Here is a 19707-nt window from a genome sequence, read left to right on the forward strand (position 1 = left end):
TTTAATATTCCATATTTTAAAGCATCAATCTGATGCATTTTGAGATGCTTTTTTTTTGCCAACCTGGGGAGAGCTGGAGAAACGTAACTTCAGCCATGAGTAAAAAATGATAACTAATTATTATTATTATATTTCAATTACTGTAGCCTATTGTTCATCAGTCAAACGGCGGGAGTGGAAGGGGGATCGAACGGGAATCTTTATTGGTGTCAATTTTCAGTCTCTTTTTAATGATAGGCTTTACGCATCTGTCGATCATCCCCACTCGCTATTTGGGGGAAGAACCTAGCACTATGATTGATCGAACTCTTCTTCTTTTGCTGTTGCTTGATTTGAGGACTGCGCATGCATAATGGTGTCACCATGTTTATGCGTAGTTTAGAGTGACAAATCGCACCAGCGTACTTTGAAGTCAAAATGCGTATCCGCTACTCAAATTGCATACAGGTTGGCAGGTCTGCTTATTGATAGAACAGCGGAACACTCTACCTTCTGCCTTGTCAGTCCCCTAACCTCAAAATCTACCTCCTCAAAAACGGTAGCGTTAGCTAATAATTTTCCACCGGCGCTTTAGCTAGCTGGCTAACGTTGCATTCTCTCCTGCTGTTTTCAATGACTCAATTCATCAAGCTGTAGCTAACGTTAGCTAAGTCTGTGTCAACAGAGCTCCTGGGTAACTTAACTAAAATACACCAGAAAATATTAAAATTATTAAAACCATCACTCACCAAAGTAGCAGGAAGAGTGGAATACAAAATTTTCCCCCTTTTTTGATAGGGGCATTCAAATTTTTTTAAGGCTCTCGGTCTAAAATCTCCTTTTGCATTGCTTAGAAGATAACTTTGAACTACATGAAAATAAGTACATAGTGACAAAATGTTCATTTTGGGTGAAATATTCCTTTAAATCACAAATAAAATTCCAACACATTTTCATACATGAGGCTAATTGCACTGACAGACAAACCCTAAAGTTAGTTACCAGATTACAATATGTCACTTCTCAGACATTTCATGACCCAACAAACACTGATTCAACATGTTCAATTGGCAAAAGCAAGCACAGAGCAATGGCAACAAAGTCAGAGATGACACACCAACGAATGTGCCTGTTGCCGTTGGTCGTTGTCTGTCAGTGTGGTGTGAACTGTCCTATACAGAACAAGAACATTCTGAACAGATGCACAATGTAGCTGTTTTTCAAAAACTGGGGGAAACGGTGGAGGCCGGCAAACATGGGGAACGACATTCCTGCAGAATCTAATCTTTTTGAATGGTTAAAATGACACTCGCTGTATGCTGTAGCACACAATAAGAGGCATGGCAAAATCATTACCTTTAGACACACTGCACGCCCACAGGTGCCAAATCTCACCTTCAGTGTAGCAGCAGATGGTGGGTGGAACTGTAGAATTGTGGTGATTGTGCTCCACCTGATACACCTGCTGACATTTGATGGTAAATCAGCACCTGACCGTAGACCAGGTGTGCGTGGTATGCAGTGTTCTCAGTAGGGACTTTCCATAGTAACTGACTAACTGAATATGCTTCTCACTCTGTAATTAACAACTTAAATTGACTGATTATGCTTGACCTGCGATACAATGACCTCAAAGCTGTGAACAACAAGCACTGGCTGGTGGCTTGGGACCGGCTCGAAAGGTGCTTGGGACAGTTGATGGATCGGTCATTGGCCTGATCAGCCACGCTGCAAAGTTACCATTTGCACGTGTTTTTATGTCATGTCAGTTTGAACATTCAAGCAATTTGAAACCATTTAAGTGCAAGACCACATGAAAGAGAACTAAATTTGGGACTCTCGTATCCTATGTTTTCTTTTGTCTGAAAACCACCTCACCTCAAACCGAATTGTGTTCTCCTTTACGTTTTCTTGCACTTTAAACCACAACAGTGAGTATTCTTCATAAACACAGTCAGTTTTGTCTTAAGTGAACATAAACTGTTAAGAAGGAAAACGTGTGTTGAGCAAACGCATTACAAGTAAGGCATGTTATGTACCGTATTTTCCGGACTATAAGTCACACTTTTTTTCATAGTTTGGCTGGTCCTGCGACTAATAGTCAGGTGCGACTTATTTATCAAAATTAATTAAACAAGAACCGAGAGAAATTAACCAAGAGAAATTAACCAATAGAAAACATTACCGTCTAGAGGGCGCTCTCTCATGGCTGGAGACGGTAATGTTTTCTCTTGGTTCTTGGTTCTAAATAAATAAATGTTTTCTCTTGGTTCTAAATAAATGCGACTTATAGTCCAGTGCTACTTATATTAGTTTTTTCCCTCATCATGACGTATTTTTGGACTGATGTGACTTATACTCAGGTGCGACTTATAGTCCGAAAAATACGGTAAGCAGATTACTTTTTTAAAGTAACTAGTAAAGTAACACATTACTTTTTAATTTACGAGAAAATATCCAAGTCATATGGTTGTGACGGTGGCCGTGACAACCGCATCACCAGAGTGGTCAGCTTCTGCTGGCAGTGGTGCACGTGACGCCACATACTCTATGCACACTTGTTTTGTATACAAGTGTAATAACGGTAATAGACTTTAAATCTATAGTAATTTACAAATGACCTCAAACGCCATACACAGCATTTCCTTAAGATTGGCAGGTTTGAGCGCAGGAAAATACAGTTTATGCATTCAGCAAACTGATTTTGTGTCGGGCGATGGACCTTGGTGTGAAACCAAATGCTACATCGCCGATCTAGTGCCATCTCCATTCATGTCACCCATCCATGTTTGTACAAGTGTCTTTAAGTTCCCGTGATCACAGACACCTGGCTGGTCAGGTTTGGTGAGGCTTAGTTTCTCCAAACTGGCCAAATCCAAACGAGACGGTGATAAATGAAAGATGTTAACAATAAATGTGGCAACGATTCCTATTTCAAAGAGAGTGCGTGCAGACGAAGAAATAATGCACCCACATTATTTGCAATACTGCATCGCAACAGGTTTGTCGAGTGTCTTCACTGGACATTTGAACTCTGTGTCAGTACCTCATAAATAGGACGAGGCAGTTTACTGTCAAAGATATGTCATGTCATGTAATGCTGCATCCAGTAACCAAGTTACTTTTTTAAATAAGTAACCCTAGTTACTTTGTTTTCCCATTTTTTGACTGACAGCTCCTGTAATAATGAATAATAAATAGAATAATTAAATATGTTAAATAACACAAATATCTTTTGTGCATTTAATTCCATTTTATATTCTTTGCTGGTGACCCTCAATGATCCAATTCAACTTTACTCTAATAAGTAAAAACTATTTGAGATAAATGTAAATTTATTATTTTATTTTATAAATTGCTAAAGAGTTTCGAACTTTCGTCTCCAGCGTCCTATTCTTCCTGCAATTCCGAATGGTTTGAGCAGTGCCATCTACTGTAGACATGTGAATTTACATTTCGGCAAAAGTAACGTAAAGCATTAATTTCCATAAAAAGTAACTAATTGTGTATCGGTATATTAAACCTGTCCATTAAGTCTTAAAGTGACAGCAGCCTAATATACCTGCTTTCTGTGTCCTTAATGTTGATCAAACAAAAAAAAAGACAATCACACAATCACAAAAGAGAAAATCACTCACTGCTCTTGACTGAATAACTTCTTTATCTATAATAAGGATTAATCCAGATTTAATTTATATTCATTGTGGTGATCCTACTGATTCAAAAATTGAAATGTGCTTTTGTGTTCCTCCCTGTCTAGTAACCTATGAGATTCTGTGGCAGTTAGGATGCTGCCTCAGAAGTCGGCCAAGGCAACTCAACACTGAACACTGAACTCCATTACAGTCACAAATGCCTCTGATGATGTATTATGGTTTCAGAGTGATATCTGCAGTTTAGCTGTGGGTCAAATACCAGACCCCATGTGTAAGTTCTAAAAGTGTTGGTTACCAGTCTGTGGTTAATGGTTAATTTAGTGCCAATATCTCTTTAATGACAATTGCTAAAGCTACAGTAACTACAGTTTACAAATCTACACTTCTTTGAATGTTCTCACATCTTTAGACCAATGAAAGATTGAAAGATAATTTATTTATAATTATGAGTATTGCATTAAAATATTAAGGGACAGCTTGCACCAATACAAAAAAAAAAAAAAAAATACTGTTAGGATTTACCAAAAAAATGAGCTGTTAAATATGTGTACAATTATGTTTGTGACTGACATTATTGCAAGGATTTATAGGAGTTTCACTGTAGCTGTTAGGTAACTTTCAAAAGCAAAATGTTCTGAAAATGTTTTTATATATATAATATTAATACTGCATTAAAATATTAAGGTACAGCTTGCACCACTACAAACCTTAATTTGTCATAAAAAAAAAAAAAAAAATCATATTATGCATTTGTAGGAGTTTCACTTTCAAATGCAAAATTTATGAGAGAAGAGTATTTCAAGAAATCAAACACCATGATTTACAGAGTTTTGCCATCGTTAGTTTACTGGTATTTGCACCATTATTTAAAGCCAAAAAGCACGTCTTAACCTATTTTGCATTTGACATGGCTGCAATAGTTACTAATTTGCACTGCTCTAGGTAGATTGTGTTGGTCATTATGTAAATAAGCTGGCTGTAGATCAGTAGATCTTTGGACTTTTTTGGATTTCTTATTTTCACAGTGAGCACTTACACCTATTGAGTTGCTATCAGCTTACAGAAATCACACAAAAATAATTCCTCAGTGACACAGCAAACACGCAAAAACTCAGAAGAATGATGGATCTATAAATGCTGTCAAGCTAACGTTTGCAAACACACCTGAACACACAGACTTTGAAGCCAGAGGGTAGATTTTGAGCATAGAGGGTGAAAGTGCTTACCTGTGTGGACTTGTCTTTCATGCATGAGGGGTTGTGCCGGTGGGATTCACGTGGCCACTGCCCTACCAGGTAAGGCCCGGTGATAGCACCCAGAGAGGAAGACCGTCTGATAGCACCTGTGATCTGCACCTGTTGCGACTTTGACCTCTCAACTGCCATAAGGATCAAACAGAAAGAGAAACAGATGGGTGATGAGCATATGGACTGGGGTGGGGGCAGCCCTGAAGTTATATCCCCATAAAATGCTACCTGTTTACTGATGGACACATAAATACTACGCATACTCAAAATCAACTACTTGGTGGATTTTCAGAACGACTCTGAACTGTTTGTTGAGATCATGTCCAACTCAAAATGGTCTTGGATTAATTAATTCACTGTTCTTGTCATAATGCATCTTGGGATTGCCTTCTGCACAAATGATAAGTGATACTGCCTTAAAATGTCACAAAGTAAAATATACAAAAAGGAATACTCCAAAAAAATTTAAATAAATATAGTGTTAAAGTGATGCGCGTTTTCCTTTCTCTTTAGAGTGTTACAAGCTGTTGGTGCATGAAGAAGATCTGTAAAGTTGCAAAGACTAAACTCTCAAACCCAAAGAGATATTCTTTATAAAAGTTTAAGAGTCAACCACAAACCCCTAAAATGGCTCATTCTAACACACCCCCACGTCTACGTCATGATGTGGGAAGATTTGCATGGAGCAACCCAAATGTTCACGCAAAGAAAGAGGGCACTGTTTCGTTGTGAAAGCGAAAATGCATAGTTTGGCCTTCCAAAAGTGGTTAAGTTGTATGTACAACATTGTTCCAGATCAGTTCAACCCAAATATTTAGTGTGCAACACATTTTATGGAGGACTGTTTGCTGATCCTGGAAGAGAAGACTACAATTCCGACGCTTCTGACTTACAGACTGTAAGTACGTTTACAAATCCAGACATTGCGGCATGATGCAACGCAACATGTAAAAACACAATATAAGTCATTATAACCGTAATTATGCCCCCACTGGATGCAACACATTGATCGTTTGTAATGTATTTTATTGTTTTTGCTGGTGTTCTGACCGGGACACGCATCGCAGTATGTTAAGGTACGTAACATTTCCGTCACACGCTTGAGGTATTCGGCCAATCACATAGCACTGGATAGCTGGTCAATCAGAGCACACCTCGCTTTTCAGAACGATGAGCTTTGTAAAAAACGAGGCGTTTCAGAAGGCAGGTGTGACGAGTGGGGCGCGGCCTAGAGCCATGGGATTGGGAAATGAGCGACACCTGCTCGCCGCTGTGGTGAACCCGCGGTGCCATCGAGCAGGGCGTAGCTGTCTGGTGCTGGGGACGCTCGAGGCGATGGCCTGGTGAGTGAGTTGCCGGGGACGGATGAACTCGCTGCCGGCCACCTGCGTGGAGTGCCAATACAATTAAGTGCCTTTAATGGTATTGAATGTGCCCTTATGCTTTTTCAAAACTGTACTTGCAGGTAATATAATATTAATACAATTAAAGTTGTTTAGGTGTTCTTACTTTTCAGTTTAACTATCCTTTTACATAGCAGCATAATTAGACTACCTACATTTTGGAATTGGCTTAAAATGTCAAGAGCGCAAGTATTATGGCCTAAAATTGTTGTCTAGAAAGGCACTATGTAATCAATACCTTATCAGTCCACTCTGCTCATAGCTCATCTACCATTGATGTACACATGCTACAGATGCGGGTTAACTTGTTTGCGCTTTGTGTTTAAGCAGAACATCAATCCTTGACACAACTAATAAAAATAACTCATGCACATCCCTCAGCCCACAAAGATGGAGGAAGAGGAGGAACTATGTCAAGGGCAAGCAAACTTATCTAATCAGTGACAGTCAGAGCATGACACTTTCCTACAGAAGAGATTACAATATTTACACCTCTCTATGACACTATGAATATATCTCATATACATGAATCACGTTTATGGCTTTCATGAGACAAACTCAGGTATCTGTGTACTGAAGGCAGATGCAGGCAAACCGCTCATATCTTTATAAAAAGCAGGGACTTGGAAAAGAAAATACATTTAAAAAAAAGTTTTAAGCCCTGCTGAAAATACTTTTAAGTAAACTTACTAGCTGGCATTTTAACAGTGGTTGAATGACTAGTTGTCCATAAAGACCAATTTCCATCCATCCCATCAAAACTTGATGGTCAATAGTTTTTACATGCTGGCCCATCAGCTAAACCAACACTAACCAGCATATTCCAGCCTGGACAAGCTTGTATCCAAACCAATGTCGTGTACCTGATCTGTTGACCAGCAATCTCTAGTCTGATATCAAAAGAGCAGATCTGGATTTTATCATGTTTATGTGGTTCTGTCTACTAAACTACACTAAATAATTAATTGATTGTCGCATAAGTAGTTGACCATCCTGTCTCAATCCCATGCAACATAATCACTACCAAGATTTTGACTCATGGACATCCGAGAACACCTGACAAAATTTGTGTCTTTGGCCTGTTAGCAAGTTCTGATGTATTATCTCTTTCGTCAAACCCCACTAGTAAACTCACAAATTAACCACACAAATCAAGTAGCTGGCTGTTGGATAGTTGTCCATCCTATCAACCAGCTTCACTAGCAGTTATACAAGCAACTTCTAGCCAGGTGAATCATCTCAACAGAGCAAATTGCCATTTTATCACATTGCTTTGCTTCTATGCAACTGATAAACTAGTCAGTTACCCTATTGACCAGATCAAATAGTACAGTTTGGATGAGTCAACAGCATGGCTACGCTGGTCCACCAGCTAGACTAGCACAAGCAAGGCTGGACCAGCATGGAAATTTAGGATAAATCTATACCAAATGGTGAACTTTGTCTCCTTGGCCTGTTAGCAAGTTACAGTCTGGTGAATCAGCTTTAATTTCATCATTTTCATTTGCTACTGTCCAACCCAACTACTAGTAAACACACTCATCATCTGCTGGATAGTTGGCCATCCTATCAACCAGCTTCACTAGCAGTTTGACCCACTCTAAAAAAATGTTGGGTTGTTTCAACCCAACTTTGGGCCAAATATGGGCTAACAACCCAGCCTTTTTTCTTTTTTTTTTTGAGTGCAGCAACTTCTAGCTTGGTGAATCATCTCAAAAGAGCAATTTGGGATTTTAACCACACTCATTTGCTCCTATAAATTATTTTTTGGATGAATAGATGGCCAGCCTTTGGCTGATCATCTTGACTAACATGAACCAGCATAAACCAATCTGGAGCAGGATGGAGATTCAGGATGAATCCAGAACAACATCCAAGATCTGCATACTTAACCAGTAACTTTCAGTCTGGTCCTCTTAAAAGAGCAATTTAATTAGCATTTTACATGGCATTTATGGGCATCTGTGCAACCTCACCCCCCCCACACACAAAGTGACTTTTGACATTTAAGAGAGATCTCTGTACATTAAATGTGCTACGCTGTGACCCAAGCGACTGCTTATTTTACAGCTACAGTGTCAGTTCTCACAATAGGCTGTTTTAGGGCTGACAACATCTCACTTAGTTACAGGTTGCCAAAAGCTGTTCACACCTCACTCAATTATAGTATCATGGGCCATGTGTTTGCATAAAGCCCACATCAGATGAGCAAAGTGAGCATCAAGTGAAACCAACTGAATCAGTAAGAAACTCGAAGGAGATGAGAAAATCCATGACAGTTGACAAGAAAGAAAGTGACGAAACATTCAGCCAAATATGGTGACCCATACTCAGAATTCGTGCTCTGCATTTAACCCATCCAAATTGCACACACACAGCAGTGAACACACACACACACACACACACCGTGAACACACACCCGTCCCGAAGCAGTGTAAATGTCAGAGCAAGTGGGTGAAATGTAAACCACAAGGTCTCAGATATGCGGTGTAAATAATTAGATCTAAGGTACTAAGCAGGATACACAGAATGAGATCATGACCAAAAGACAACCGCATGTACACCATGGACATGGAGAGTGTCCTGTTGCTATGGTGATAAACAGGGTCATTCGGAGCAAAGCTAATGGATTACAGTCCATTCTAGAAGAACATTTTTAGGCTTTGTCCTTACCTCACTGTGTGCTTTTTAGAAAGTGCCTAACTAAAGACTAAACAATGTAGGTTAACTCCTTCTGAAGTCCTATTGAACTACAAAATAAAGGGACTTGTGAATGTGTTTAGTGTCTTTAAAACCAGTAATTGTTACGAAGTGCATTGCTATAAAGAAGGAATTTATTCAGAAAATTATAATTAAGGCCTTTTAACTTCTCTCAGTAGTAACTCATAAATAAGATTATTTTAGACCCGCAGTTCATATGGATTCAAATATTAATTCATTTAAATGTATATTAAAGGACATTTTGGGTTATCATTGGTTAAAGGAATATTAACTTAAGTATTTGAATTTTAGGTGTGTGTCAGGGAGCGTTATCAGCGGCGCACAAGATGCATTGATGATATAAAAATGTTGTTATTGCATTTTATTGTTTTTGTTGGTTGATCCAGTTGAAACTGCAAGATGCGCCATTCCTGCATTTTCACTCAAAATATTAGAGAAATCTAGAAGCTCAATACTGAGAAGATATTGGTAAGGTTAAAGCTGAAAAAAGCCATTCACACTGAACACATAATCAGTACGTTCTTATGACACACAACTATGACTGTGTGCACTCGCATTTCGAGAAAAAGAGGTTTGACTCAAAAACATGTCAGGAGAATTTGTGGGGGATTTATTCATGTGATCGGCGCTTTGGCTTTTTGTATTAAGCGATGCATATGCTTTTGTGTTCATATTGTTGATTTATTGCAATTTACAAAATTATATTTGATTATATTTGATCAGACAGTATGTACTTTTTATATAGACAAAGATTATTTTGATTGCATTTAATAAACAATTCAATGTTGTTCATAATTTTGCTCAATGCACCCTCCTGTGGCCTCAGAAGACAGGCATATATTACAGGCATAAGGGCATATTTGTTTCATTTTTTATTATTTTATGTCATTTTGTAAATTAAGATTAAAACAATTTGTCTCAAGTTGGATAAATAAAAAATACAGTAGTTGAATGTAAAAAAAAAAAAAAAGATCTTTAGAGTTTAGACATTTTTCAATAATTATCGATACCGAATTATATGAAATATTATATCGTGATACATTTTTTTTTAGCTATATCACTCTGCCCATTAGATTGTTTGCTTCAATTGCACTACCAAGAACAGAAACCCGCCAGGAAAGCTCTTTTCATGCTGAGCTGATCAAAATGAGCACAGCTGATCACAGTTCAAATGGCTTTGTGTGCTTTTAAGAAGTTATTTAGCTACACCTAACATATTGGTGTTATATTTCTCACTTGGATGATATAAGTTGCACTGTCTGACTTCATATCAGGCAGCAAAGTAGTGGGGCGACAATAAATCGATTTGATTTTCCCGAATGCATCGCGATTCCAAAATTGCAGCATTGATCCACAAATCGATTTCTCGTCGCACCGTAGGTGGTGGTGGTGGTGGGGGGGTTGGCTGTTTTCTATACCCACTATATATGAAGGTTTGTTATTTTTAGCCTTTAGTTTATAGCAGAAAAACTTGACTTCTTAGTAATTGGTACTGTACTTTACTGTAGAAAAACTGTTTTCTTTACTGTAGAAAAAAAGTTTTCAGTAAGTTACCTTTCTTGTAGAATTGTGCTTCAAATAAAGAACTTTGTGTTGACCAGATTGTAAGTTCATCTTTTAGGCTTCAAGTCAATAAAAAAAAAAAAAATGTAAAATATAATCGCGATAAATTGTTTGACAGCCCTGAACCAAACTGTGCAATGCATTAGAAATGCACACTACAAAACCTAAAGCAGTCAGATTGGTGTGTGGCCCTCAGTATTATTTCACTAAAACAAATGCTTATTCTTATCCCATGCTAGCTATGCTTATTCGTACGTTAAGTTGGGATTGTTAAACACGAGGTGGCCGAGGCTCAAATTTTGCTCAGTGAGTGTGGAATGCATTTGCTCACTGGACTGCTTCCTCTCAGCCTGTTTTACAGTTTCCTGAGAGCAGATGGAAAGAGGCAGGGCAGGTTTATGCCAAGAAGCGTTTCAGGAGAGCACACTGACACCCCCACAGCAGGACAGGGCCGACAGACTGAGAGATGGAAAGTGAAATATCTTCACGTCATCTTTCCTTTTGACTGCTTTAGAGCTGCAACTAACAGCCATTTTTCTAATCAATGAATCTGTAAACCATTTCTTTGATTAATCAATGAATCAGGATGAAAAGCTTTTTTTAAGTAACTGCACTGAAGTTCATTTAAAAACATTATATATACCATTATAAAATTATATATTTAAATATATTATATATTATATCAAATATTATATATTTTAATAAAAGAAAACGTTAAACCTATAAACCTACTGCTTCATATTTAATACACAAATGTCTAAGGTTTCTAATTTAACAAAACTTGGCTGAAAAACCTGTTGAACACAATCTACTGCATGCTCATTTGATTGATAGTTTTATATGTTTTAAGCAAATGACATGGCTATTTAGTAAAATTGTAAAAACTTTCCCCTGCAGGTCCTTGTACATGAATCTTTTAGCTGTGAAACCTTTAATAATTTTTATAAACCAACTATATGAATTTTATACTTTTATATTGTAAATACTTTTTTCAAGATGAACCCTTACTGGACTGAAGCAATTTAGGTTTACTTGATTATCCATAAATATTGTTTAGAAAAATTGTGTTAAAATACGTAATGAACTGCATTATATGTTTTGCCTCTCATAATATAAACAACAGAGCTTTGAGTGGCAGTTATTTAAGTGGCAACTAATATTTATACGTTTCCATGTATAAAGTATTCTGCTATATTTTTGTACAAAAATGTATTCATTACAAGCTATCAAAATGTAATCTTACTTTTAGTCCATTTTATAATTTGTGCTCAGTTTCGTTCCCTGCTTGCATATGAGCTCCATATTCTCCTATATCATATTATATGAGCAATAAAAACCTGATGTATCAAATATGATACTCAAAAGATTTTTTTTTTTTTTTGTAAAATACATTTTTAAAGGTTCAATAAACTGTTCATTTGACTTTTTTCTGACTATAATCTCGTATGTTTTACAGGGTTAAAATGGCCATAATTTCACAGAACACAAAGACTTTTGTGTCGTTTATTGTTGTGTTGCAGTTTTATGCATCAGCCGTGCTGTTTCTGAAAGCTGTGAGAGTGATAAACGGAGCGACAGAGTGAAAGCCGTTAGTAAACGTGTGAGTGGTGACATTCAGTAAAATACTGCGCTTGCAGACCGAGAGAGAGCGTGTGTGGGTGGACGAACGCTGAAAGACCTTCTGTTGTTATTCACACAATCACATTTAGACAAACGTCATCTCAATACAGCCAGTTTGGCTCGGAGCTGTGAATTAGGTCATATTAGACGGGGGACAGGTGGTTTTGCTTGCTGCACGGTGGGGAAATAAACCAGAGAAACTGCTTCGCTGTAGAATTGCAGCCTGCAGGTTATGATGTCTTCACATGTCTGGAATTCTTTTATGGCATTAATATAATTTAATGGGAATTGATGATCGCTGCTACTGGCATTGGCTCGTGATTGGGTTACCGTTGGTTAAACGGGGTGAGCAAACTTTATTCAGTGGGATATAACGCATTAGTCTGACAGCCAAAGAAAAGGACGTGCAAGCCAATAACATCATAAACACTGAATATGTGGAAGTTTAAGGCTTTCAGAGGTAAATACAGGCTCTGTTGGGAGTCGATTTGCATTGCAGAAAACACAGGCACTATTGTACGACGTCCATCGGCACAGTTGGAGAGCTGTTGGGCCGAGAGAAGCGTTTCGCGCAAGGAAACAAAAATGAAGCGTGAGGCTGGGGGAAATGCAAATGTGAACTTTCCCCCTCCAAACGCTCGAGGGTTCGCCGCACTCCACCGAACTCGCCCGCGCTCGTCACAGTTTGAACCACAACACCGCCACCACAATATTCAGACAATCTTCTTTCACTTTTGGACCCCAAAAGTCTTAATCACATTAAAGAGCTGGGATCCATGATGTAACGCAGCAGGACATGTTCAGGATTCGGCCTGATTTCTGTGTCACCAATCGAACACACAGATTGTGGAACTGAACGTCTAAACTTTGTAAAGACTGTCAGATGTTATTCTTCATGCATCTGTATTTTAGATCACCACGAATCATGGTGGAAAACCTGATCATCATTGTTGTGGAGTGTATACAGCTCAACTGCTGCGGTCATTAAAGTAAAAGGGGGACAAAGAAAAGACATCTTAAATCAACTTGTTATTCTGATAATATCATTTGTATTTAAGAAGTATTTAAAAAATGCTGTATGGAGCATTGTATATCATACTAATCAATATCAAGATCACTTTTTTATTTATTGTACTGTAAATGTTTATGTTATTCATACTGTACATGCATTAATTTACCCACTGAAAATTTTTCATGGTCTATTATAAACACGGCTTTTAGTTTGCAATGCTTTTTTATAGTTTGGGTGGCAATTAAAGCATTGGAACAACTAATGTGTGGAACTGCATATGCAAAACAAGATTACAGTCATTAGCAAAACTGGAGTCAAAGCTTACAGCTGTCACGGTTTATAAAAAAAAAAAAAACAAGAACAAGAATCTGAGCTGCTTAAGTCATATGCTGACTGACTGTGTATCCTGGAATAATGTATAGCAGCCAAAAAAAAAAAAAAAAACTCAAATATGTATGGTACACTTAATAATATAATTGCCATCAATACAAAATATCATACCAAGTAAGCAAAAAAAAATATGATGTTTCGTTTTCACAAATATTTGGCATTTAATAATGTTCATTTAAATAGTATATATTCTATTTTGGAATATATTTTACTTAAAAGTGTTTTGGTATTATATTTCCAAACATCTCTTGCAGAAAATGTATTTCCGTGTTCAGATGTTAAGTATATATATATATATATATATATATATATATATATATATATATATATATATATATATATATATATATATATATATATATATATATATATATATATATATATATATATATATATATATATATATATAAAATAAAAATAAAAAATACCTGAATTGAAATAATTTGTCTTTGCAGTGCCTTCAAAATAAAACATCATATAATAAAAATACAATGTAGGGTGTTTGATTAAGGGTCTACACGCTTACAGCAAATATCACAAACAAATTATGCCATAAAATCAGTCATATCTCTACAATATGGTACAAAGAGCTGCACTATAAGTAAACATGCTGAACATAGGAGAGCAAGTCTTTTCTGATGACACTGCAAACACACTTATATTCCAGAAATTGGCTTTATTTAATAAAGAATGCAAAGAAGAAGTGAAGTCAGGGCAAGAAACAAGTCAGCCTCAAATGTAATGTGGAAATGCCAAAACATGTAGTGGAAACTACATATTGCAGATTAAAAATGTAAACAATCAGATATTGATTACTATATCTTACAGATAATTGTATAGTACTTGACTGCTTAAAGCTTTAAAAAAAAAAAAAAAAAAAACCTGACCAAAGAAACGTTTAAAGCCATGCACTGGTGTTACATTTTTAACCTACTGTAATCAAGTCCCGCTGTTCAATTATAACCTTTCACATCACCATAACACTCACTGTAAATTTAAATCTGTTGAATCTGTTGAAACTTTACATCCAAAAAGTAGATGAGTTTATTTCTTCATCAGAACAGATTTGGAGAAATGGAGCATTCCATCACTTGCTCAGCAGTGGATAATCTGCAGTGAATGGGTGCCGTCAGAATAAGAGTCCAAACATCTGATAAAAACATCACAATAATCTACAAGAAATTCACACCACTCCAGTCCATCAGTGGATGGCTTGTGAAGAAAAAAAGCTCCTGTGTTTCTAAGAAAACAAATCCATATTAAGGCACTTTGAAACTTCTGGCCAAAATATGAGTCCATAAATCATACTAACACTTCCTCTAGTGGAAAGGTTTAACCTCTGGTATCCTCTCACGTCAAAATTCACCCACATCATTTTCTAAAACCGTTCCTTGTAAACTGTGCCTGACTTCTTTCTTGACTCAAACAAGACTTTTCTTTCTCAGTGGAGAAAACAATATTTTTCATAGAGGACTTTTTGGCCGAAAGCAACCATTTAAAGATAAAGTGTCTTAATGACAGATGGGTTTCTTACAATCATCTAGCATTTCACCTCACAACACATTAACTGATAGACCGGAGTGTAGTGTGGAATGGATTATTCTGATGTTTTTATCAGCTGTTTGGACTCTCGTTCTGACGGCACCCATTCACTGCAGAGGATCCACTGGTGAGCAAGTGATGCTACAGTACATGCCTCCAAATGGGTTCCCATGAAGAAACAAAGCAAGTTTTCATCTAATTGTAATTTTTTGGGTTCACTTTTCCTTTATTAAAAATGTAAACAGTATAGTATGACTACTTATAATACGTAACACATGATTATTAGCCTTTCCAGACAGTACATTTGCGTGCTTTCTGCCATAAAAACAAAAGCTCAAAATGGAAACGCGCTAGATAGAGAAGATATTTTTGTATGCACTGTATAATCTATTTCAGAACAGTTTAGCATTTGTTAGTGAAGGAGTGTGTGCGGTTTGTCGTGATGATCTCAGGTCCTGGGCGGGTGTGTGTGTGTGTGTGATAACAGGCCTGAGTCAGACCACTGCCACCGGTCAGCTGCACTTCAGCAGCACTCCAACACAGAGCCACAGACAAAATACTGAAGAAATGAACTCATCCAGAACTACACTCACAGTCCATCAAATGAACAGAGCTTCACACAACACTGACTGATGAGAGCTCACAGACTGAAACAAGACTTACAACTCTAACAAGATCTCTTCCTTTAACTCACGGCAAAACATTCCAGAAGGCCACCGAATCTGTAATTACAAGAAGCTACTGTAACTCAAAAGCCCATTTCTAGCTCGACATCTCTATACTTCATTTAAACGATATGAACTAAAATTTTGAAATTCTTGTATAATTATTATACATTCAGTTTTTATGACCTTATTAGGGACGGGTCACACTTTATCCAGACTTTCAAAAGGTTTCAGGAGATGTTTTGATAATGCAAACGGAGTTTAAAGCTTTTACAGAAATCAACCAATCGTTTACTTCACTGCTAGCTGGGATACGATAAAGTATTTTAGCATTAACAATCAAACACACACAGAAAAAATAACATTTGGTCGATTTTGGAGATTTCTAGTATATGTCACATATAACTATAAAGTCGAAAGACTGAAATAGTATTTTCTTATTAAACATATACTCCAGTAATCTTTATTTATAGCTACATTGTATGAAGTTTCAAAGAAATCTAGATATAAACTTTCCCTAAATATATACACGTTTAAACTCCTGATGGTGAATATTACAAATGAATAATAATGTCCATATTATGTCAGCATATTTTAGCAGTATGAATTGTTGGTTTAATAAAAAAAAAGCAAATTAATTACATAATAAATATTATAATATTTTTATTACTTAAAAAATACTTTCATAGGCAAATAAAATTGTTTTGCACACTGCAGTAAAATGCAGAGAGAAACTCAAATTAAAAAGGAAAATTGCTCTTTTAAAATTAGAAACAAAAATGTCTTAACCAAAGGAACACAAAAGAGAAAGACTGCTTTTTTTGGCATATTAAGGTTAACAAAGGAGAATTAAGGCAAGGCAAGCATTAAAAAAAAAAAAAAACATTAGATCTGTTTCCTGAATTTCTTAAACATATTTCTGTAATGATGAGAGCGCACTAATACTAACAGACAGATAAACAGGAAAACCTAAAACAGGCAAACATGATATTACTCATACTGCACTCAGAAACATGTGCCAGTTAATGTTGAGCTGTCATGTGATGTTCCCTGCCATCATCATACACATGCTGTCTCTAGATGAGATGCACTTCCTGTTAACCTTTAGAAACCTTCACAGAGCTTTAAGATGCAATCAAGAGACGGACATTCACCAGTCACCTGCTTCTCTGCGTTACTACAAACATCTGTTCAGAACCAAAGATCAAAATAATGTCCAGGGATTCATGACAATAGATGTCAGTCTAATAGATCTAACACAAGATTAATATAACTGCAAGCATAAATAAAGACACAAATGACTGCATACTTAAACCACAGTTTCCTTCCATACACACAAGCCTCAGAAAATATTTGGACTCACTGTCTGAATGTGATTATGTGTAGAAATTATTTGGTTTAATATTTTGTATTGAAGGAATCTAATGCTTTTCATTTAAAATTATTAAACAAATATGTGAGTATTATGCGTCCAAATCGCTGATTTGTACTTTACATATATGATATTTAGAGCAACACATTTCTGGCGCCACTGTACAGTTATTATTATTGTTAAACACTCATAAACCGATTTCTTTCTAATGACAATGGTGTAAGTCATCAAGTCGTAAAGTAGGTAAATATGATTTTTTTTTTGGCCTGAATATGAATATGATTATGCAGTCATGGGAATAATTGAACAGATTCTTATATGTTATCCTCTTCCATTTATCCTAAATAAATGAAATTATGGCCATATAAATTCTTAAGAAATATTTATGCGCTCAATTTAGGTTTCATAATAACGTGTTATGAAGTAGAGCTTCAGGGTTTAAGTTTTATTTGTGACAAGGCCCCCTGTGTGGCCTTCACTCACTCACTCACACTCACACACACACACACCCTCTAATTACCCACGTAATTCTTTCCATCCCTGCTCGGTAAACAACAACGAATTAACTAAAACCCCTAGAAAAGACACCTAAACGAGCTCATACAGGACCGGAGAGACGGAAATAATGCAAATATTAGGGGTTATGCGTGTGTTTACACGTTACACGAGCGCTAGCTTTAGCAGGAGCCGAAGCAGGGGCCGTGTCTCTAATCCAAGCGAGCTCACTACACAGACGGCTTCCCACAGCGGGCGCGAGCTCAGGACGCGCGCGGAATGGAACGGAGCGCAGGGTTCCAAACGACGTCGGTGTCAGTTAGAACGCTCGATTTAAGATGCCTAGCTATGTTTTAAGACACAGTCACGGTCATGACGCACAGATACCATTATTATACACATTAACGTTACATATTAACGTTTTAAACGCGTTTGATACAAGAGCGCATTCGTCTAACAGATTTAGCTAATCCGATCTAAAGCATGTATTTTACTAGATATATCATCTAACATAAAACTGTCATGCATATGTTTTTTTTTTTATGTTATAACAACGGTTTTAAGTGAAGAATGTATGTTGTTGTTGTTGTTATGTACAGTGCGTCGTTAACAGCCTGACCCAATTACGCGACTCCAGCCGCAGCGTATGTGGAGATGTTTCAATGAATGACAGTAAACGAAGAAGGGCTCGGGCCTGTTGTTTACCTCTAAGTACAGGTGAATGAGGGCACCGCTCCGGTGAGCTCCTGTGCTCAGGTGGAGAGCGCCTCTGCCGCGGGATCAGACGAGCGTCCAGCGAGCCGCTTTCTGCCGGACTGTCGAGCGCCGGGCTGCCGGGACTGGAGCTGCGCTGCTCGGCTGATGCTGTCGGTTCTGTGTTGCTTCCGACTGAGATGGAGGAGGAGGAGTGAGGGCGGGTTGGGCTGTGCTGCTGATTTCCACGCAAGAGCTGGTAGGGCACGGTGGCGCGAATGGGCTGCAACCGGCTCGTGTTGCCGGCGGAGGATGATGATGCTGCAGCTGTGGAGGAGGAGGAGGTGCTGATGGGGGACCCGTCATTGCTGCGCCTGATCCGAGCTGAGTGCACAGGTGATGCTGACATGGCTGGACCTAACTATGTGGTAGTTTCACTGCAAAATACGCGAATTAATTCCTCCCCAGGCATTCATTAGCTAAACCTAAGTCATTAATTAAACTTCTTGAGATGCACAGTCTCTCAACAGTTAAAATGCTGGTGTAGTGCGCTGAATCTGTAGCAAAGTTTTTTGTTCTTTTAGTCATGCAGATGATTCGCTGACGCTAACTAGTTTTTAAAATGTGTCGGGAGTTTATCCGAGTTGGAAATCTAAAAAAAAAGTTGACGCTGAATAAACGTAATCCCGACTGTCGTGTGTCTCAGCACCCCTCTCTGGTGTTACTCCAGTGACAGGTAGTCAGGCACTCCAGCGACGCGTGGGCGGGAGCGTCCGGCGCTCTCACGGCCCCTGATTGGTGCATCGAATCATCGAACTAAAATGTGATTGGTCTGGCGAAAATGATGGACTCGGAAAGAGCCAATGAATTTGTTGCGGTTTAGAACGTTTGGGATTCTGCCTGGTTTATTGGATGGACTAATCTGAAAGTTCAGACATTAGTAGATAGATAACAGATGGTCAGTGTAACAGAATTAACTGTAAGCAATTAATAGAGAATGAGAAAACATAGAAGAGAGAGCCCTGGGGCTAGTTGTCACAAATGTATCTCAAACTATAATGTAAAAAAAAAATTGGTGTGTTTCTCTATCAGTGTTTTTTATATCTTGGTTTCAAAAACCTAAAAACATATTTATCATACAGCTGTCGGAAACCACACTGATGTATATTTAGACAAGGGTCAACTTACAATTCTAACTCAAGCTGTCAGGATAAAAATGTAATGTTTTAAATTTAGATTTTGATCATTTGGTTAGCCTTTACATTTTTGCTTTTTATATTTAACTCTGTATGAAATCCGTGATAGATCCTTAGATGTGCCTAAATAATAATTACAACATGTGAACATAC

At 37.5% G+C, this 19707-nt stretch overlaps 1 protein-coding gene across 1 annotated transcript in view; it reads right to left on the minus strand.

The window, feature by feature from the left end:
* The window catches only part of LOC127935091 (glucocorticoid-induced transcript 1 protein), a 32287-nt gene extending 13182 nt beyond the window's left edge, over positions 1-19105 (minus strand). The window contains exons 1-2 of the mRNA XM_052532690.1: positions 18371-19105; positions 4862-5013 (exon numbers count right to left, since the gene is read on the minus strand). Coding sequence (XP_052388650.1) covers positions 4862-5013; positions 18371-18767 — 549 coding nt within the window. The 5' untranslated portion in view covers positions 18768-19105. The remainder of the gene's footprint in view (positions 1-4861; positions 5014-18370) is intronic.
* Between the last annotated feature and the right edge of the window lie 602 nt (positions 19106-19707).

The sequence above is a fragment of the Carassius gibelio genome, chromosome A19 (assembly GCF_023724105.1).
Source record: "Carassius gibelio isolate Cgi1373 ecotype wild population from Czech Republic chromosome A19, carGib1.2-hapl.c, whole genome shotgun sequence".
Classification (NCBI taxonomy): Eukaryota; Metazoa; Chordata; class Actinopteri; order Cypriniformes; family Cyprinidae; genus Carassius; species Carassius gibelio.